The 23,200-nt window shown below is 39.6% G+C and overlaps 1 protein-coding gene across 10 annotated transcripts in view; it reads right to left on the bottom strand.

Moving 5' to 3' along the window:
* LOC141743532 (epigen) overlaps positions 1–22,716 on the bottom strand; it is a 67,133-nt gene extending 44,417 nt beyond the window's left edge. For 8 of the 10 annotated variants that reach the window (XR_012587093.1, XR_012587095.1, XR_012587094.1 and 5 more), the window contains exons 1-6: positions 19,861–22,716; positions 13,249–13,433; positions 11,803–11,925; positions 7,495–7,647; positions 6,609–6,716; positions 1,387–1,479 (exon numbers count right to left, since the gene is read on the bottom strand). Coding sequence is in view for 4 of the 10 variants with exons in the window: in XM_074587943.1 (XP_074444044.1) it covers positions 1,387–1,479; positions 6,609–6,716; positions 7,495–7,647; positions 11,803–11,925; positions 13,249–13,433; positions 19,861–20,216 (1,018 nt within the window). In the remaining 6 variants the exon portion in view is untranslated. Of the gene's footprint in view, positions 1–273; positions 410–1,386; positions 1,480–6,608; positions 6,717–7,494; positions 7,648–11,802; positions 11,926–13,248; positions 13,434–19,860 lie in introns of those variants that run through there. The other 2 variants (XM_074587946.1, XM_074587944.1) reach the window with 2 other exon arrangements.
* Positions 22,717–23,200: the final 484 nt, after the last annotated feature.

Raw genomic sequence — 23,200 nt, 5'->3', positions numbered from 1 at the left:
TCTGAAGTGTAATCTTCCCCAGAGCATCCGCTGGGGCAGGGCCGCATACTGTTTGCACAATCTAGCCCTAGGTTTTTTCATCATTCCAAGTATATCTCATGTTGTGTAATGAGTGTTGTATCATGCTCCTGTTACAAATGACAGGAGGAAAATAATGTGAAGAACAAACACGGCTGAATTGCTACTGAACCATTTAACTACAAGCATAACTGATGACAAACCTTGTTCAGCATAAAAATCAGAAGCAATGATTAAATTGGAAGCAGTGAATTTGGATGAAAAGTTACTAGTTTATTTTCAATTAGCACACACATTATTATACGATTTTCATTCACAGCGCGTGAATTCTGGTCAGGCCCACAGTTGAGTAATCACACGTGGGACAACTGAGCTGTTTCTTGTTGCTGACCTGGCATGAGAAAGAGATAGTGCAGTTAAGCCCTGAAGCAAAGGACATCTCGCTTCAACAGGAAGTGATCTGTCTTCATCTAGAAAATAAGTAAGCAAGACTTCAGTCTTGAGGGTGAGGAAGAGGGAGGAAGGGAGCAGAAAAGAGGAGAGACACAATTCTCTTGTACTCCTCCAAAATGGTATGAGAGAAGGAAAGCATCCTGAGCTGCGAGGGGACACAGAATTTTACCAAGTTTCTAGTAAGTTGAATTGTTTTGGGTTTTTTTAAAATTAATTCATAATCCCCGTAATCAAAAACCAGAGGTTACTCAGAAGCAGAGTTCTGCTTGTTTATTTGTTCTAGACTAGTCAAACTGCAAGGATTTCACTCAACGTTGCTTTAAGAGTACAGACACTGATCTTTCAGACCCTTTCCTCTAGGCAATTACCATTCTCTTCATCTTTATATGATAATTGTAAAAGAAAAAAATAAAATAAAAATTTGGCCGTTAATAACATAAGTTACCAAAACTACCAGTTATTTGGCAAGGTTGCTCTTAATTCTAAGAGCAAGGGAAAGATACCATTGTTTGACAAATGCAGCCTCCAGCTGATTTACAGAAACCCTTCTGTCAAAATTTAAATGACTCACAATTTTTGCACTGCAGAGAGAACGTTTTAATTTACATAATTATACCTGTATAAACTATGCACTGGTTCCCAATCTTGAGTTCACTCTAAAGTCTCCCTAAGGGAAAGGTGTCACATGTGACGAGAAACAGTTTATGACTCTGCAAATGTCAAGGGCAAGAACAAAGAGTCAAATCACTTGCCCTTCTTACAACAAGAAATCCTACTGCAACACCTCCAGCAAGTGCGAGCACCAATTATTTGGTGAAATGTAAAATAGCTAGTAGTGCCACCAACACAGACAATGAAGTTTACTTTTTAGGTTTTAAATGCTGTGATTGGAGTATGAACAACAACTAATATTACCTGCAGCTACTATTACAATGTCAGCGAGTTGCGTATGGATCTTGAGCTGCTCTTTTGGTGTGTATCTGTGAGTAATGGTCACTGTAGCATCACCTGAAATGAGATTATCAATTAATTGTCACATATAAAATGCTTGTATAGCATTTACCCTGAGGTGCAAATGACTTACTTTGGTACATTAACAGTAGTACAGATCATGATCAGATTTGTCTTGGGATGCATCGCTAATTTCAGCATAGCAGAAGGCTCACAACACTTGCTGTTCACATATATGAAAAAAAAAAAGCTTATTCTTAAAAATTCTCACAGGATGAATTCATTTATACACTGTGGACTAACTTATTCCTTAATCAGCTTCATTACCCTTAGCGAAATTACACAGAGCAACCCAGCATGGAATCCGGTGTCTAGCTTATTAAGCACAATTTATAAAATGTGCCACAAGACTCAGTTGTTTCTCGCAAACTCAAGCTTCACATACAAGATCACCATGTTCGGATCTCTGTCCTCAACCATGTTTGTCATTCACCTGTCCTGAAGCTCTCTAGATGCTTCCCTTGACATTCTGTTGTACATGCAGGAAGGAAGACCACAGTCTTCCTTGTACCTGCAACCTAACTTCATAACAGCGTCTCCTTCGAGACAAAGTTTAGTCTTTGGCCTGTGTTTTTGACAGATTTTGATTGCTCAAGGAATAATTGGTAATTCAAGTTCAGCGAAGTGGCACCATTTCTTACTGACATTCCCCCTCTCAAGAATTAACACGGTTGATAATCTGGCCAGCAACAGGAGCTGACAACTGAGGCTCTTCTCTTTGTAGGGCCTGATTGCGTAGGGAATGAGTCTAGTACCTATGATAACAAGGATGCTCCTGGGCCAAGGCTCTTTGCTTAGAAACCCTGCCGACCAGTAACAGCATGCAAGGGTCAGACAGCAAAATCCCTCTCTTGACTGGAACAGTACCAGCTCTCATCAAGGAGAGGCATTCTCAAACACAATCGAGCTCAGCATCAGTATTTACAAAATTCCAATTAGATGGATCTGAAAAGGTTTATCACCATAACCCCTTAGGGGATCGATACATCCAATGCTTATATTTTTCCACACACTCAGAGCATTCCAAGTCATCATTTTATGGAAGCTCAAGCACAACAACAGCAATGGAAAAGACTGGACAAAAAGGTGCTCAAATTTTTGCAGGTGTCCTACCATCTCTTGCATCTCCTGATAAAAGAAAAACGGATGAACCCTTACTTCACACCAGAGTGAGAAGAGTTTGAAGTTATCACAAACAGAAGCACACATCCTTTCGGGCAAACTCAAAAGACATGGGGCCTGCTCCTGCATGTATCCATATTGCTTGGCAAGAAGCTACGAACAAACCCTCCTAATAAAACATAAAAAGCCTTGTCCTGTTTCATGGAGACACTGAGGATAGGCCACTAAACACAAAATGAATCATCACGGGGATAAGGACTGAAGTCTCATACTGCATCCAACAGCAAGCATGGTGATCCCTCACAGACTGCCCAAGAAAACAGCAAAGATAACAGCTATCAAAGGAGAATCCTGGCAGCTCTCTCCCTGTCAACTATTTGTACCGCACAAGTGTTCAGGTGTTACATCCCCTCATCTCCACGTTCCACTCATCACAGACTCCTAAGCCACATTACGAACCATTAAACTAAAGTTTTTACGGTCTCAGATGTTACCACCACATCTACTTGCTCTGGAATGTGTCTGACTGATCTAATCTGTGCCTCCAATCTCATTAACGCTCTTCCCTTAAGCATCTCATCTTCAACTTGTCTGTGCTCTGACTTCTCTGCTGCTTCCCCTCATCTTTGATCCCTCTTCTCCTTCAGTCTCTATAGTGCATATCATCTCCTCAAAGAGAAGCAGATCAAGACAGTTTCAGATAATGAGAACAGAAAAGCACACATGTGCATAAGCAATTCCATGAAATAAGGGGAATTGCCAGCAGTTAGAAATCTCTCACCAACTTTCTATAACTTCCCGTGAATTTAAGTGCAAAATTTGCCTTGCCCAAACCCACAATTATTACTTCCAAAGACATATACATAACAAGACTCTTTCAACTTCTTATCCCGTACTCAGCAGAGAGGCTGAGAAAAACCAATGGATAAAATCCCAAGTTACAAATATTCACACCTTATAAGAAATAAAATCTGTGCTACTTTCCCATCAAGATTTTAGCAAGGAATGTGTCTGTAGTCAGCTCTTGAAAACAAGTGATTGCTCTCGCTACCAAAAAGAAGAGGAGAAAAAAGAAGGGGAAAAAAACCAAACCAACCCAAACCCCCTACCTTCAGAATAGCAGTCCAGAAGCTTAGAGACACCTTGGAAAGGGTAGGTTTTCCATTTATTTGTGATCACGCCAAAACGGAAAATAAACAACTATTTTTACACTGCTATTTGTTCCGAAAGAGGAATATACCTCGCAATTAAGATTTCGCATGATACCACTGAGCCAATTCACTAGCTTATAAAATAGACAGTTGCTTGACCTGCCTACACAAAACACAATTTGTTTTGTAGAGTTAGATAGCTTTCCGATCTGATCAGATATTGCCACCTGCAGGACATGACAGTTTCTACATGCAAAACATCACAGATGAAGACAGATCCCTGCTTTTCAGTTTCCTTCACAGTCTGTAAAAAAATAACAACTAAAACCTACAATAAAAACAAAGAAAAAATATAGTAACACATCCCCCAGTCCCCTTCCTTGCATCACTTCTCATTAAAAATTGTTGTCCTGGTTCCTTCTGAGGCTAAACCATGACAATTATTTAATCAAATCAGCCCAATTGCCAACAGAACTTTCTCAGGTTACCAGTCAGGATACGGGGTTTTTTTCCACTACTTAACTGTTGGTCTTGTCTGGTCCCCATCCCCCTGAATAATAAAAAAGAAAGAATAAAAAAGCTTCTACTTCATTTCTATTAACAGGTTTAAATTGTTCTAAACACGCACTTAAGAAGAAAGCCTGCTTTTGTTTGGTAAGAAATAAAATTAGCAACTCCGACGTGTAATTTTCAACTGCAAAACTCACTTCATCTAGAAAGTTAACAGACTTGCTAAAGCTACCTCATCTTGTATCCTGACGCGTCTCCGATCATAATGCACAAATTTTGCCCCACTATAGCTGCTAAGAAAGAGGTGGAAAAGATTATTCCGTCCAAACTATAATTTTTATTACATTCACATTTCCAATTTTATCTTTAGCTCCACCTCCTCTATCTCACTATACTTTTGCTTTATGCAACTCTCAACTGCCTGCAGCTCCTTCTCTGTCACGATATATCCGCAAATTTTGATAACCACTGGGGTAAAGCTGAAACCACCATCTAGCCTGCCTCCCACCCCACACGCCATCCGGGCTAGCCTCTTGTTTCTCTAAGCAGAAAAGAAAGCTAACTGCAGAAAACCAACCAGACGTTCAAGGACAGCCTGATCTGTGAATCTGGAACGAAAACTACACTAGCCTACCCCAACTACTGAAGTATTTATCACCATGTACATGACAAACACATACTTAATGCTAATTTGTTGTGAAAGAAGAACAAATGTTCCTTTGTTTTCCCATTGCCGGCTGCTTTATACTGTATACTACCACTTGGCAGGCTGGAAATAAAATAAAAACTACCTTAAAAATAAATCAATTTATTCAATGACTTAACTCTTTCTACTTCTAGATTCCAGCATCACTGTCAGTAAGAGAATATCTGAATGTTTTTGTGTCCCTGCACAGAACACTTGACATACATGGCATCAATGACAACGCCAGTAAATAGGGCTGCCAGTGAAGTAACGTGTATTATGCCAGGAATCGGAACGTTGGCAGATGACCCTGAAGCACAACAAAGTTCTTTCATAGGCCAGCAAACTCACAGACTAGCCCCCCAAAACAAGTCATACTACCAGTCAAATAAGAGCTACAAACCCAAGAATCAAGTCAACAAAAAATGGGGACATGGATCCAACTAACTCAAAAGCTGAAAGCTACAAAACAGTATTTAGGTACAGCTAAAAAACTTCCATGCAACCACTGAGTTTTATAACAAGTTGCTGAAAGAATCACAGGTCACTAAGTCTCCTCATTTCCAACTGAGAAACATGCAAGTAGTTTGCAACATAACTGTTGTTTAAAGCCTATTTCAAAAACCGAACTACACTGCCAGTAATATATATAACCCAATATTTGCAGCAAATGTCAGAAATGCCACTAATTTTCATGGGAATGGGGATGAGACCAGAACTATGCACTGATGGTAATTAAAATTCAAACACTGAGAGAAGTTTCAAATAGCAACTTTCCCACAGAGGCTGAATGGAGAAGCCAACTCCATGATTAGTAAGAAGCTTTTACTGTTTTATTATATTAATAACAGATTTCACTCCACTCCTATTAAATATGCCTGGGATTAAACATTCATGTTTACCTCATTTGCGCACACCACCTTCGCAGTTTCTAACATCAAAATGAAGCTGCAAAAGGACAGTATTCTATTCAAATTATATTTGTTTTTCTTTCTGCAGCACAATTATAGGAGCACATGCATGCTTCTGTAATGAGAATTACTTAAAAATATTTCCATTACAACCCCCAATTTCCATGGGGATATAAACTGCGCTGCAGAAAAATCCCCCAGGCCAACGTGTAATATCATAGAGGTCATATGGAAAAGTTCTTGGTCATTTACATATTTTCATCATAACCACCTAACTAACATAGCACAACACAGGACACATGTCACATATTTTTTAATATATATATGTGTGTATGTGTATATATATGTGTGCACACGTATGTGTATGAAAAACTTGAGATTAGTATTACATAAGCACGAGGATAAGGCATAAAGCTGTATTACTTTGTATAAACATCACATGAACCTCTGTAGTTTTTTTAAGGCCACACCACCAGGTAATACCCTCAACTATACCAGGTAATATCCTTCAGTGCTAACCAGGTTTAAGCAGTAGCTGTCTCAAACGAAGGACAAAATCATGACATAACACCAGGAAAAGTCCAGAAACTGCTCTCCAGCGAATATGTCGGGAAATACACTAGCAAATTTATTTCCTTGCTGTGGTTGAACAAGAGACAAGCTTTCTCTTTTTATCCAAATCCTCTGGTCAGCTTTATTTTAATGATTTCACAAACGGATACATTAGAACAACACTCATGGACTTACCTCCAGGCCTTTCATGCTCTCCATCAGTATGCAAAAGCATTGAAATAGGCATTCCAACGTTCTTAGATCTTCCCACTACAACAACATTTTTTCCAAATGTTTGTATTCCTTATTGGGAAAAAAAACAACACAAAACAAAAAGAAAAAAAACACTTTCAAAAAATTGTATTCCACCATTTTGATATACCTAAACCCTTCTTCTTAATCCCCAAGATATAATTATTTGCTGTTGTGGACCGATGACATAAACATGACTTGAAATATCCACACGGCTGATCCTGAGGGATGAATCCACAACACAACTTTCAGCTTTCACCGCAGAGAAACAAAGCTGGCAACTCATTCAGGTTATCCGAATCACCCTTTGGAGAGACTTAATTTCTCTTGTCTGACAACCAAGGGAAATGGAAGCTCTTATTACACGTATAAAATTGAATTGATTATAAAACTGAATTCAAGATATTGAATACATACGCATTCTTTTCCCCTCCTAGCACTAAATTAAACGTTCATGGTTTTGTTCTTGCTTCTTCCCCTTCCCCCACAGGAGTTTATGCATTCAAATCTTCTATTCAACAAATAATTAGGAGGTCAGCAATATCATAAAAAGTTCCTTGCAACATTATAAAATGCAAAAAATAAGTTACTGCAGTGTTGCACCAAGTATTCCATGCAGACTACTATCTCCACTTAATTAATAGTTTTGCTACTGGCAAAAGATCTCATCTATTTGGCATCTCCTTATTATTTAGATTAATCCTCTAAATGTTTGCTCTTCAATCGGCCCAATCCATGTAGATAACCTACACCTTTTAACTCACACCTGACTTTATCCTTCATTCATCTTCTGAGATAAAAAGAGTTTCAATATAATTGAGTTTCTTACCTGTCCGTTTTATAATTTCCCACACAGCGGCAGCAGTGGCAGGTATTATAGAAGGCTGATCAAGACACAGACGTCCAATATTCATAATATGAAATCCATCCACATCCTTTTCAGGTGCGACAGCGTTACAAACTGTTCGTTCATCTATGTGATCTAGGAAACACATTGCTTTCAAATTACAGTTCTTTCACTTGTCAGGTGTCATCAATACTATCTGAAATCATTACACAGAAAACCACGCAAGTTTGGTCTAGCTAGGCTAATTATTATTATTAATTATGAATAAACTACACTCTCCCCCTAAAGGCAGCAGTTGTAACTTCACCTTTTAAAGTCATCTACTGAAAATTAAATGATTCAGTTTGAGACGCTGCTAGTACAACAGATAAAAATCAAAATACGAGAGGCTGATACACAGCTGAGAATGATGACTTAGTAACTATAAAAATAAACACTTAAGCAAGACACTTCAGAGCCACTTCTGTATTCTGGAAGTGTTAATTATCAAGTGCCTCAAAAAAAAAAAATCACAGGAGAAAAGTTATTGCGCATGCTACCTGTCTCTAAGATCACAAAGGATACACGACCTAAGTTTTAAATACATGTACGGAAACCCTAAGCTGAAATACCTTTGCAGGTCTAGCTCTCATTTTCCATTTCACAACAATACAACTGTTTTTAGTAATTTGCTAATCCGCAGGACTAAAATGTATCCTACTTCACTGAAAAACTGTGAGAACACATAAAATTGTTCGATATTGATGAGCTCGAAACTGTAAGTATGCCTTAAATGACAATATCTGCACCTAATCTATTATTCATATCTATTTGTAACGAACATTTTTTATACGCACTATTGATATGAGATAGGTCTGCAACTGCTTAAAGCTTATACTGCATATATACATGCATCGGTACCAATCAGGAAAAAAAAACCGCGTTAGCCAGCCCTACCTCTGCGGAGCTACAAACCCAAGCATATAGCCCAAAACTGGTTTGCAGAATTTCAGAAAAGGGTACGTAGTACTGGGAAGAAATGCAGCTGCATAGCTGGCGACATATAGGCTGACACTGGCCTGAAGAGAGGATGCGGACACCTTCCCTCCTTCATCAGATACACTTCTAAAGCACTATCTTGGGTGGGCCATCCCCCAAAAAAACACACAAAACCAATTAAAACTGTATAGTTTGTTATATGTTACTTAATCGGTAGATTCTATTTGCCTCTAGAAACTTATTTTCCTGGTTTGTTTCCAGTTGACTGCAGATAGCCTCACTCATTTCCAGAGGAACAAAATAATTGCTTAAGTTACTGCCGGTCTCATAGAACATACTTCGCTTCCTCTCAACTGATATTCATACAGACTTACTTGCTGTCATTTCAAGCTACTCTCCATGCCAAGATCCTCTCCGCACTCACCCTTTCACTTCTTAACCGAATTTGCCAGGCGACACCGGGCATCACTTGCCCAGTTACTCTGGCACGCACAGAGAAACTCTTATTTACACAATAAACAACACGTGCCTCTAATGTTGACATACAAAAAGTAAAGACTGGTTTTCAAAAGGGAAGACTGATGCAAATAAAAACACAGCACAAAAGGGATTCAAAAACATACCATACGATCAAGGAACGGGGAACAAGGAGGAAGCTGTTCAACAGCAGCAATGAGCTCCCCGGAAATAATTTTGAGAAGCTATACTGAGACGCAGCTACCACTTTCACACTCAGTCCCACCAAAGCAGGCCGCACTTTGGCTGGCACAGTCTTTCACAAGAGGGACATCGTGTTTGTACTCATTTGTTTCATAGTTCTTTGCTGCTTACCACGAAGTAAACTTTGAGTTTTTCACATTCTATCTCAAATAGACATCTAACATTTCATAGCATCTTCTAGGCAATTTAAAAGATACAGGAAACTCTTCACAAAACCATTACCACATCAGAGGTAACGCACTCAAAAGGTGCGCAGAAAGGAAGTTTTCCTCAGGCAAAGATGACAATCCTCAAAGTTAAGTTGCTCCAGCTCCCAAAAGTGAAAGAGAACAAAGCTATTTTCTGCTTCTATTTTTATCCCCATGTTGATCAAAAGCCACACCTGCGTGTGGTTTACTGCAAAAAAAAACCAAAACCCCACACAACCACCTCAATTCTGGAATAAGCAGCCTTCACTGATAAAGTTTTCACAACACCTAGGCTTTGTCTCCTTCCATTACAACCCAATGCAGAAGACTTTTGGAAAATGAGCTAATGTAGCTTTCTGCCCTTCCGTTTTTGAAGTTCTTTTAGGAGAAAAAAAATAATTCAGTAATCAGTTATATCTGACATCAGTTATGCAAAGAACCTCCTGAACGTTTTCAGTTCATGATAACGTGCGCATTAAACCTCATTACACAGACAATGCAATATTGAAAAAGTTCTTCTGTTGATTAAATTACTTTAAGATTTTCACTAAGGCAGGCAACAGCCAGGCCTCAAACTAGCAAGTTTTATAGGGTAGAGGAAGGTTAATTAGTCTTCATGTGGTTACTGTAACCATAGTTCTTGAAAAGAATCTTCAACCAATTACTTTAGGGCTTAAACATTTAAGTGTACTAGCATCAGACATTTGAATTCCCACAACTACGGTTATCTTCAGGGGGTTTATGTTTTCAAATGTTGAACAGGTTTAAATTCACCAAGTTTCAAGACTTAAAGCTGTTGCTGAACTATGTATCGATGAAGGCAGACAGATCGATACTGTATGCATACTGTAATGACAGATATCCCCCCCATAAAAAAAAATAAATGCATTTCTGCAAGAGGTACCTAACAATTTTACTGAGTACCCACACAAGTAAGACAAGCGACACATGACACCTCCCAGTTCAGGGGAACACAACAGTGCACTGGGAGGCCAGTGGAGAGTCTGTTTCCTTTGCTTACATGCTTCGCACAGAAAGATTTTGATCCCTAAGCTGTCAGTGCTCCATTTTTTGCATGAGTTCTCACTACTGAAATTAAAATTTGTTACATTACCCATTTCCCCTAATCTGTTCTTAGCGGGAAAGATGTTTGTTCAAAGTAAACCGACCACACTCCATCAGCTCTCAGAGTTCCTTACTTGGATCCAAGATCAATCTCCTTAGTTGTGATATACTTCCACCTTGTGGCCAACTTATTTCAACAAGTGGCCAATTTCAGTTAGCTTTCAAATAACACAAAGCACAAAACTTCCTTTTCACGAATGCTTATGTTTATTAGAAATACAAGCAAAGCTCCTCTTTCTCTATAATGTTCAGCATCTACCCTAATTTTTGCTGTTTCGTGGATATGAAATAAAGGCAGTGAGAACCGTCTGCAAGTGAAGACCAAGACTAGGAATAAAAGTAGAAGTTAAGAGTTTACCTAGAAACAAAGCTTCAACTTCACCATCGTCAGAGATACTTGTAAACAGTAACCCCTGGAGTCCCAGCTAGTGCTAGAAATCATGCCTATACATGCCAAAAGGAGAGCTCCTCCCCTTCACAGCATACAGTATAAAGGTATGATAAAAGACAACACTTGTAAACACAGAGACAGGGGAAAACCAACACGCCAGTCAATTTCTTACAATGACTCCAGTAATTTAGGTACCTCTCCATTAGGAAGCACACAGTGGTTTATTTAAGTTGACTTATACAGATTTACATGGAAACCGCAAGTTTTAACACTGCCAAAACACCATTTTGTCAGCTACTGCCAAGTGATATTTTAGTGAGATTTTATTACAAATTAGGAGAAGGTAAATACAAAAAAAAAGAACATAGTAGAGGCTTTTAGGACTTGAGCACAAAGCTTATCCAGGACATTAGGGACAGCACAGAAAACACAAATGAATGTTTAAAACAAAACCTGGAATTACTGTGAGAAAGGCCGTAGCATCATCAGCTAGGTAGCATAACTTGGCATGATACAGGGGATGAAACTACGTTAAAGGTCTTGGAGTTCAAGGCAAAACAGTGCAATACATTAAAGAGCAAACAACAACAAAAAAAAGAGAAATAAAATGGATAAAGTACGTGCGTGGAGGGAAACTCCTTGGAATAGAATTTTGTCTGAACTTCAAAAAAGGCAAGGTTGATAATATGAAATGACTCTCTCCATTTAATTTGCTTTTTTGTTTAAAATGAACTGCAGGTTAGTATATAACAAAAAAAATTAACTTCTCAACTAATCCTTCATTATGCACGCTCTCTTTCAAGAGCTAAGATACGCTTGCAACCCAAAACTGTAGAATTCTTTTCTCTTAGACTGTATATGAGGAGCGGGACAAAAGATGTCACCTACCTGGGAGAGGTAGCTGAACTAATAAACCACTAACTCTTGAATCCTTGTTGAGTTTTACCGTCATATCTAAGAGTTCCTCCTGAGAAATGTCTTTAGGCCTCAGTATGATCTCACTAGAAATGCCTGATAAAAACCAAAAACAGAAGACACATATTAGTATCAGGAGACTTACCTATGGACAGCTTAGTAATTTTGTGTAAAAATCCATCTGATGCTTAACAACTGTCTTAGATAACCATGAAGGACTTGCTAAAATTTTTGCTTTTGCTGTCTGCTCTTTAATGCTGTATATCTAGATGTCAAGTACAATCTTATAATGAAAAATACAGAAAAAAGGTTATAAATCTACAGTTGTACATAGTAGCTCCAAAATTAATCAACAGTTTAGAAATATTTGGAAAATAAAGCATTTAACTTCTCTACAAACGTGCTCTTGAGAATTACAACTAAAACCGAACAGCTAAAGCTACACTAGCATTACTGGCATTTTATCTGATACCTTCTACTTCTGTGGGACAAAACTCAATATTAGAAAAGAAAATTTTTGAGGTTACTTCACAGGATTGCAATTTCTCTGACAGGAACAACATTCAAGTTCCTTGTTTAGGCTATGATACTCTTTCACTTGGAGAAGAGATGTTGCAGCGACTGGGCTTTATCCTGTGTAATCAGCCACTTTGCTTTACTCTGCTTTCATTGTGTCTGAAAGCTTGCCCTTTATATTCAGAGCTGTGAAGCCTTGGTTTTGGATTGACTTGCCTGGCTCTACTGTGGACCTAAAGCATTCAACAGGACGGATGATGAGATACAGGAATGAGAGACAGACATGAGATACAGGAAATATACAAGAAGATTGACAGTATGAAGAAAAACTGTCTTCTCAATATCTTCATTTGAAACTGGTTACTTAAACACTATTCCCATCAATTCTGGGGTAGTAAGGTTTACTACCACAGTTGGAGGCAAGCTGAAAAATCCACATATAAAAGGAGGAATCTAACATGCACTAAGGAGGCAAGTTCTTAAGCAAGCATTTCATATTCAAAAACAATTAGAGTGTCTTGCAGAAACAACTAAAAAATGACATAATTTCTCTCTGATTATCTTTATTCTCCAAGCTTCTCAAAGCCAGTTCAGACCTTTAACTGTCAAAAAACTTCCCCAGTGCTCTCCTTTAGCTTCCAGTTTCTAACGGTAAGGATGCAAACTGTTTCCTAACAACATTTTAAGATACAGAACTGAACCTATGGCTACCATTCATGTGCCATTAAAACTACTTCATTCACACGTCAATCCAACTTCTTTTCTTTAGGTTAATCAGAGATGATGAGGAAGAAAACAGTCCAAATTGAATAAAGATACAAAGGGGGTTCCCCCTGCTTTTTAAATTTTAAATAACAGTATCTTGTGCTTACCATAGGATTATTCATATTACAAAACACATACCTACAGCTGCAGCTGCTTTTATCTTGTTTCTGACATAGATATGACTAGCTGGATTGTCTCCTACTAATATGACAGTGAGATGAGGTCTCCTGTTTCCAAAGGATATCCACGATTCTACGTCCCTTTGAACTTCTTTCAAAACTTGTTTAGCAAGCTTTGTCCCTGAGATAATGGTTGCTTCATCACTATAAAGACAAAAAAGATACATGATATTTAGGTCTAAAATTTCATAAACAAGACACTTTGAAGTATGTGGTCTACCGTGTTAAATACTTGCAAATGCTTTGATTACTGAAAACACTAACGCACTACAAATCCACCCAGGTAAAGAAGTGTTTCCCCACTTGTTGGAAGAGCAGGAATGTGTCATCAGTGTACACAGAAGAGGAGCTCACCTGCCTTGCCCCACCTTCCCAACACATGCAGCCAGCCAGGTTGAACGTATCTATGAACTCTTGCATTTGGGAACAGAACATGAGAATATTCTTACGCCTTTAAGTTTTTCTGTTTTAAGGAATTTTTCACAGAATCATAGAATCTTTATGGTTGGAAAGGACCTTTGAGATCATCGAGTCCAACCAAACAACATACAATCTCTGCCACTAGAGCATGCCCTGAAGTGCCACATCTAGACGTTTCTTGAACACCTCTAGGGATGGCGACTCAGCCACCTCCCTGGGCAGGCTGTCGCAGTGCCTGACCACTCTTTCAGTAAAGTAATTCTTCCTAATATCTAATCTAAACCTCCCCTGCCACAACTTCAGACCATTTCCTCTAGTCCTGTCATTATTCACCTGGGAGAAGAGGCCAACACCCACCTCTCTCCAACCTCCTTTCAGGGAGTTGTAGAGGGCAATGAGGTCTCCCCTCAGCCTCCTCTTCTCCAAGCTAAACATGCCCAGCTCCCTCAGCCTCTCCTCATATGACCTGGTCTCCAGACCCCCCACCAGCCTGGTAGCTCTCCTCTGGACACGCTCCAGCACATTTTTACCCACCTGCCTTCCCAAATTTCCTTGAAAAACCTATTTGACGTGGGATTATTCACACTATTCTTTTGTACAAGCCTAGGTGATACTCTTTCTCAGTTTTTTTAGGATTTAACTCACATAAGCCAGTGGTGACTGCCTCGGGAGCTTCTGTCATGCCCTCCCCACTTTTGTATTTTCAATTCCCCATCCTTCCAGTAACCTCACTCTGCCCTTAACCAGCACTACAGCAGACAAACACCCGCCTTAGGAGAAGGGCCCACAACCATTGCCCTACCCCTTCAGGAAAACTGAAAAAGTTTTGTGCCATGAACTTGTACCAGAACTCCTCAGCCCTCCTCTTTCCCTCTGTCATTGGTGTGATCATCACCCCAACCAAGGATGTGGAACTCCACACACACACTCCACCAACCTGCAACAAATAAGAAACCTCCAGCATGTGTAACTTTCATATGCTAAGATGTTAATTCCTTTTGTATCAGATAAGCAGCCTTTATAGTGACTTCATTGCTTGGTGCTGGTGGTGCTTAGAGGAGAGAAAGCAGGAAGAGATAGAAAGCTATAGAGCAAGAAATTTTATCACTGGCCTGGTTTAAAACATGGTATTCTGTAAGATTCAAAACCACAATTTTAAGCAGCCAAAAAGAATAAGATGCATTTTATTTATTTCAGAATTTTGTGCAGTTTCAATCATTATTACCAAATCTTCATGACCAAACAATCTAAATGCATAAGGGTGTGGAAGAAGGAAGGTAGGAGGGGAACAGCAGCAGCAACACCACCACCACACAGGACAGGAGAACCTCAATAAAGCCAAAATACAGAGAAAAGAAATCTTTAGATAAAACTTTCAGCCTTTGCTTTGGAGATTGACGACAAACGACAAAGCAACTGAAATGACCAAATAATTGGAAAATGGAGTGTGAAAGGTTAGCTTTGCATCTTAGAGTTACAGATGCAGAGCCTGTCAAGTTACAGATGCAACGTTCTCGCTCGTAAGGAAGGAAAAACCAGCACATCTTGTGACTCTCTTGATTCCCCCCCGGCCCCCTCTAAATTTCACCATTTGTTTAAGGCAAGAAAGCTTCCCCCCCCCCCATCATCTTCTCATAGCTGATGACCACGATCAACCACCCATAGTTTACCAAAATCAGTACAATGTCACTAATGCAAATCTTTTTTGGAATTCAGCTAACAATTTTTATAATGGTTCAGAAACTAAGCATCCCAGTTGTCACGAGTCCCAAGCTATTAAAAGCACTCCACGTATCCTCTAGGTTAACACTGCATTGAAAAATGCCATCACTGTAACCAAGCTGTAAATATTGCTACTGCAAGAACCACCACTTAGGTTGATGTGTTCATCATTTCCTTATACATTTCCTAGCAGAAGTTTTCAAACAGATTTTAAAGCTTATGTCACCTTCATACATAGCAAATGGTTTTGCCCTAAATCAGTCAGCACCTAAATTTTTACAATCCCAAGGCCAAAACCAAGAGTAAAACAAACATTACAGTACTGAGAACATAAAGATTATTGTGTTCTTTTACATGGTTGTACATTCCACAATTAGCAACTATTCATGCATTACCATTCCACCAGTCTGCTTTATTAACTAACTAACTAAGAACATAAGTAATTAGTGTTTGCTCTTAACCATACATATTTCACTTATGCAAATTGAAATCTCAACACTCAATAGTTTGTACAGGTGAAGACTATCTAGAAATGTCCTAAAACTAATTATGTCCCTCTTGATGATGATTTATCTCAGCTGGTAATCATTACAGCAAGACAAGATACTGATTTTAATAAATTACATTTAATCACCCTAATGAATTACTTCATTCCTCCACCTAGTGTTTGGCTACTTCAAGTTTTGTTGCTTGAACTTTGCTTGACACATAAAACAAGCAAAACATGTGATGGCATTTTACCTCTATTTTCTAGGAAGACAACAGTATTTATTATTTGTCTTGATCATTATTAGTTCTAGTGGGTTTACACTTTCATCTAGAATTTTAAGGCAAGGGTACAAATTCAATACATTATATATATATAAAACATGCATTATGTATTGTGTAAGAAAAAAAAAACAACAACAAGCAAAAATCCCAACCCAGTAGATTAAAAAGATGTTTGTTTAGGTATTAAAAGAATAAAAGCTTGACATCTTTCCACCGTAATCTTTTTCTTTGCCTGACTACCCTCAACCTCCAGAACTGAAACGCTACAACACACCCTCTGCAAGTACATATGCTTGAAGTTTAACGCACATCTCTACACAAACACGTCTAACATCAATGTTTAATGTATGTTGAGTTAATTTGCCATGATGAAAGTAGTTCAAAGTCATTTGCAAAAACAATAAAGCATTCTGGGCTTACGTTAGAATCGGACTGGTTTTCAGAGTGCTGCAAGTCTGATCAGTTGGGTTTTTTTCTGTACATTATTCTGTGGGATGAACAAGTCCGCACCTAGAATAACATTCAGGAAAAAAAAAAACCAAACCAAAACAAAAACAACCCGCCACGCTTTCTGAGATGGTCTAAAACTAGTTTTGCAGTCTGTCTCTACTATAAGAAACTACACAACTGGAGCAAAACAACATATGATTAATGTTTTGTTATATTAACAAGATGCACATTTGTCTGTTTATCACCATACTCAAACATGAGAATTGTTTAACAATTCAACACACAGGGAAAATATCTAAAAGCCAGCAGATAGCATATTTATCCAGAGATATTTGTTTAAACTTTATAGACACATGGATGGTAAAACATTAAGGATTTCAAAATATTATCCTAACAGCATATGGAAGAAATGCGTAGTGATGAGTTCTGAAACAACTTCCTTTCTCTTCAAGATGGAAAAATAATAATAACACTAGAAGCACAAGCAAAATGCCAGAAGCATCATCCCACCCATAACATCATCCATTTTTTGAAAAGAACTCTTTGCTTAAGTAAGATCACATTTGGAAATGGACAGCTGCTGCCCGCACTTCTGGAAAAGAAACCAACTGTCTACGCATTTTAACTGCACCCAAAACACCACCACAGTCTTCTTGCTGCTACCCACCAAGGTACTAAAAGAAACTTGTTTAAATGCCAGGGCCTAAAAAGCAGACATAATTCCTGGGTTTAGATGCAAATACCAAAAAGGAAACACGTCAGGTGGCAGTGCATTGTCATTTACCATTCCAAACGGAGAAGTTTCTCCTCCTTCCAAGATTATTCTCTGTCCTTCATGACTCCAGAAATCACCTTCCCAAAAGTAAGAAAACAGTTGCACTAACATCACTTTTTATGTAACACAGCTGATTTATTTTTATTGATTTATTTTTATGAAGTACATTTCATCAAGAACCTACGTTCTGCTACACAGTCACCATCTCTTCAAACCACATTTTAAAATTCTCTGAATTTACTCAACAACCATTAAAGCTTTGAGTGTTTCTCCAGATGCAATGCATATGGTGCTGATAGTTTATCAGGGAAAGATGAAGCACTAGCATAACACATACAACGTGCTGCACAAAATATGCTTAAATTCAGCCCACGTGCCAATTCTAGCAACCTTCTGAGCAACCTGTTTAATTAAAACAAGGTCACCTTGAAAACATCTGTGACTTCCTGAATTCAACAGTCATTTGCCTTCTATACATCAAATAGTAATTTCATATGTGAAATAAGTATCAAGAAGAATATTTTACTACAACTAAGTAAATACTATTCCATTTGTTACTTGGACCTTCAGAACTCTGACTCAGCAAAACGACCCAGTTATAAAATTAACTCTCACAGGAGAAAATAAAAAAACAGGCTTTAAATATATAGCTAAAGAGAAACTACCAGCACCTTGCCACTCTCCTTAGTTGCACTGTAATGCTCTTGAAAGCCTTTTACTTACTTATTAAAAAGACTGCGTATACAACTTTCTGAAGTAAAGAAAATTTTTCACAACCATCAAATATAAAAATAGCAAGTATTATACTATATTGATGCTTCTGAGGTTTAGAATCTAGATAGTTTAAGTCCTTTGATGGAAATATTATGCAAGAACTACATGAAAAAGTAAAGCATCAGCTGTACAAGAAGGTTACACTGCAGCAAGCTATTCAAGACACTGAAATTAAAAAGTGAATTATTATTTTAAATTTTATACACATGATAAACTTGACCGGCTGTGATTACACTCATGGATGCTCTTATTCTGAACCCTTGTGAGTTTAGGACAGAACAATTAACACACTTTAATTTTCTTGTTACTGCATCCAGTGACTTGCAGGACATTACAGAAACAAAGATGCCAGCTGCTATTTTAGATCAACCTGTACACTAAAATCACAATGGGACCTTCTCAGTCCCATACATACCACATTAAAAACTCCGTAAAATCATTACTATATGAGCATCTACTTTTCAAAGAACTGGCAAAAACAGTTAGTAGCAGCAAAGAACAGAAGTAGGCATGCACTGTTCCAGAAATACATCTACTTGTGCCAAACCCGGCAGAATCAAAACCTCTGTTTATACAGGACATATCAGATACCTAGGAAGTCAGACACTTATTTCAGTTGTCACAGTACAGCTTACTAATCTGTTGACGCTTAAAAACACAGAGCAAAGATAATGTTTTCAGCATAGGCTATTTGTGACCTGCGGAACTGAGCAACTTTCAGGTCAGTATTTAAGACAACTCCAGTATAAATGAAAAAAGAGCTCAGGCAAAACCCTCCCACCACATATTAAACCAAACCACCCAGCACATTAAACCAAACAAAGTGGGTGACAACGTCAGGAGACTGGTCCTCGCTGCATCGGAGCACATCCTGCTCGCCCATGGACCCAGGCTTTCCGCTAACACCAGCAGTGCTACCTGCGACACAGCGAGACCACGTGGGCTTTATTTACTTATTTATATTAGTAATATTTTTATTTTAAAAATGTGTATTGTTTTAATTTACTTCTTTTTCCAGGAAAAAAAGGAGCGTCACGGTGTCACACCACCTGCCTAGCTGAGGGCAGGGAGAGGCAATGGGATGGGCTGTCACCATCACAGGTCCCTTCATGCAGACAGTAATATTCTCCAGCAAAGATTAAAACACTCGCTGCAACCCATCAGGGAAAATAATCACAGATGTAAAAAAATTAACATTCAGAGTAATTCTGTGTAAATTAAGTGAGAGGGCCGTTAAGGCACCGGCGGCAAAGAAATATTTAATCGCCAGACCCGCCTTGGGGAGGGGGCAGGAAGGCCACCGAGGCTCCCGCGTTCCCCTGCACCCCGTAAATCCCCACGGGACGAGCGCCGCCCGTGCCGCAGCCCTTCCTCCCTCCCGGTACCTCTGCATGCTGGCTCGGACGCCGCGGAGCCCCCTTTTCGCAGGGGGGAGAACGGCGACCCGGCCGGGACGCGGGGGGTCAGCCCCGCCCCAGGCGACGGCGGATGGCGCCCAGCGGGCCCCGTCCTCCCTCAGGCTCCCCTCAGCCCGCCGCGCGCCCAGTGCGACCGTTAAACGGCGGCGGCGCCCGGCCCGCCGTTCCCCACAGCACTCCCCGGCAGGAGGATGAGGAGGGAAGATGAGGGATGAAGATGCCCCCGAGCGGTGCGGCGTACCTGGCGGCGCTGCGAGGGGAGCTGCTGGTGCTGTAGGCGGGCCGGAGGGCACCGTGAGAGAGGGCTCGCCATGGCCTCAGCGGCGCCAAGCCCGGGCGCAGCACCGAGGAGGAGAAGACGGCGGCCGCCGCCGCCGCCGCCATGTCGGTCCCGACGGACGGAAACGCCGCCGCAACCGAGCGACGAGGGGAGGAGCTAGGGCAAGTAGCGGGCCCCGGGCCTGGCGTGGTGTTGAGGGGAGGGTGGAGCGCCCGGCTGCCGTGACAGAGAGAGCGGGCCTGAGGGGCGAGGGGGGTGCACCGCCCGGGTGCCCAGCGGCAGCGCCGCCAGTGAAGGCTCACCTGCGGGCAGGACATCACAGGGCGTACCGCGCCCGGGGCTAGCAAACAGCGCCCGGGGCTAGCAACCCCTGCGCGTCTGTGTGGTGAGAGGGCGAGCGGCACAGCCTCCCCTCCGCACACCTTCCCAGGCCGTGCCTCCCCTCAGGGCTTCGGGGTCTTGAGGCGGGAACCCCTGCAGATGACGGTGAAAAAAAGAGGTCTTCATTTGCGTCCTTTGGCTCCTACGAACGTCTCTTCCCGCCAAAATGTGGTGTGGGCAAAGCCGACACCGAGTCAGAGCCACCCAGACAACAGCGAGGCCCTTGGTAATTCTCAGCTGCACCCTGGTTTTTTCCCAGTCATTTGGGCCGTCTTGCTGTTCATCATTAGTGCTTTCTGTCATGTTTTGTGGCAGATTTTTTGCTAAAATGCGTGCAAAAAATCTTCTGTAGAGGGGATGAAGAAAACAAATGGAGATCTGAAGTAGCATAGACCAAGCGTGCCAAAATAATAGCGTCAACCTTACGTACAATACTGCACCTCCTGGCAGTTGAAACATTCCTTTATGAAGCCGGCAAAAGCTTTGAAAAGATGCGACGGGTTACTGAGGCTACGGTTTCTGCTATGGTACTGGCAGCTTATTTGATAAGTTAGGTGTTTGTGTAAGGAAAGTGGCTCAGGTGTTTCCACAGACAATGTGCATATTGTTTTTTAATGATTTGTCCTCTGTAATAAGTAGCCAGATCCCTTAAACAGAAATGGCACTTATTTTATTACAGCGACAAAGTCAATAAAGCAAAAGCACAGCGCTGGGTGCATGACTCAAGTCAGAGGCACACCAGCTAACACTTCAACCATGTCTTATATACATTCAATATTGCATACGTATTCACTATTTTAGACAGAGTAATTGTTTATAATTATTGATTATTATTAGTCCTTTTTCTCTTCTATTTGTGTGTTTCCTTCTGAATTGTTTCTGAGGATCGATGATCTTCAGTTGCCTTTTCCCATGCATCTGTTTCCGTCTGGTAGGATCAGCTCCCTTTTCCCATGCACGTGTTTCCTTCTGGTAGGATGGATTATCATCAGCTCCCTTCTCCTATGCATCTGTTTCCTTCTGTTAATCACTTGTGGAGTCTTTTGGAGAAGTTCTCTTTTGTTTCTCTCGGATGTTTTTCTTCATGATGTTTTTCTTCATAGTTGCTGTTAATTGTTATCTTTGAGGTTTCTCATGTTTCCTAATTTACTAAAGGTTAGTTATCCTTATAAATCAAAGATTTATAGCCTTGTTATTATGGCGAAAGCCAACAATACCTTCACTATTTTTCACATCCTCGTAGAATCTTCTCATCCAGTATTGTAGATATTATGTAAATCTTCCCCTTTAGGTTGCTATCTCTTACCTTATAACAAAGGAGTGACACCAAACTTTACACACCATCTAGCATGTACATATTGCATTAATTATAAAGCTTTTTTAAAAAAGGAAAAGATTCATTGACACCGTTATATATGCTGTCCTTTACTCCTATGATTATTTCTTGTTACTATCGTGTTTGCAGAAAAATGAACGTGAGGATTATAGGAAGTCTTGTGGAAATTTACAGTCCTGAACAGAGAGTAGATCCTTTAGGGTAGAACAAAGATCTTCAAATGCTAATCTATCCTATTAATCTTCTAAAGAAATTAAGATAACGAATGTAAATTGAATATTTAAGCTCATTTATATAAAATCTAGACATTTTTTGAATGCTGCTTTTTTTTTAGGACTGTCATATCAACAGTTCCGTAAGAACAGAGATGTTCAAGTACCGATAGATCGATACCTTATGTGGTGGTGGGAAAAGGGATTGCAAGTAATCCTAAAAAAAGGAGTTGGTTACTTCAAGGAGGTATATATGTGTATCACAAAGAAAGGGTAAGATATTAAAAGAAAGAAAAGCAGATGAGGGTAACAGAAAACAGGATGGGGAAAGGGAAAAAAATATCAGTGGTCCTAAAAATTGTTATTACAGGGAAGAGAATTCTTTCAAAAGTTTCCTTTTGTCTAGGATGGAAAAGGATGTCCACTCATTTTTTTTTTTTTATCTAAGGTTTGTATACTTGACTATAAAACTTTGAATTGCTGTTGTTAAAATTTTCCACAAACAGAACATCCACCACATATTTTTCTACCAAATTATTACACTAGAAAAAGCAGTTGTATTATAAATGCTTTTGATAAAATTTGCCATACAAATTGTGACTGGAGAACTGCTTTACGTCAAAAGTACATCAGTTACAAAATGTTTGACAAATGTAGGCAAGCATACTCTTTCAGTTAGTGATGCTAAACACACACACACAAAAAGTTGCCTGTTATCTTTTATGCAGATTCCCCTTTTGTACCAGTTGGATTCCTGCTATTCATACTGATGCCTACAAACAAATAAAAATAGGTTTTCAGTAATATGAGGATGAAACATTTTTTTCTTGACCTGAGTTAACTGCTTGGGTTTTAGATCCCATTCAAGTTTGGTACTTAAATATCACAACTTTTAAAAAAACAACAAACAAAACAGCACAACATTTTAAATTAACTTTCACACCAATCAAATTGCACCATACTGGCAACCTCAGGTTTGACCTTGAAGCTGCGTATAGTAATGTACATATAAAAAAATGCCACTAATATCAGTCATTCACACCAAAATAATATACTGCCTTTTCATATCATTCCTGAAAAAAAAATGCCTGAAAGCTCATCATTGCTATGGTGACAATATTTATAATTAACAGTTTGCAGAGCATAGCCTACAAAAAGTGACCACATTACTATTGCTCAAAATCTGCTGCATATATTATAAATAATAAATAACAGTATGCATATGATCCACAAAAATGCAGTGATGAAATTGGTACAAAGGACAAAGCTGAAAATACGCAATTTGGTTTGCGTGACAGTTAAAGCAGAGTTAGGCACTGACATTTGGGAAGAAGGTGGGTATTCTTAACAGGTTGTTTCAGAGTCTATTACT

This window comes from Larus michahellis, chromosome 5, assembly GCF_964199755.1.
Source record: "Larus michahellis chromosome 5, bLarMic1.1, whole genome shotgun sequence".
Taxonomy (NCBI): Eukaryota; Metazoa; Chordata; class Aves; order Charadriiformes; family Laridae; genus Larus; species Larus michahellis.
This window is presented reverse-complemented; position numbering and strand designations above follow the sequence as displayed.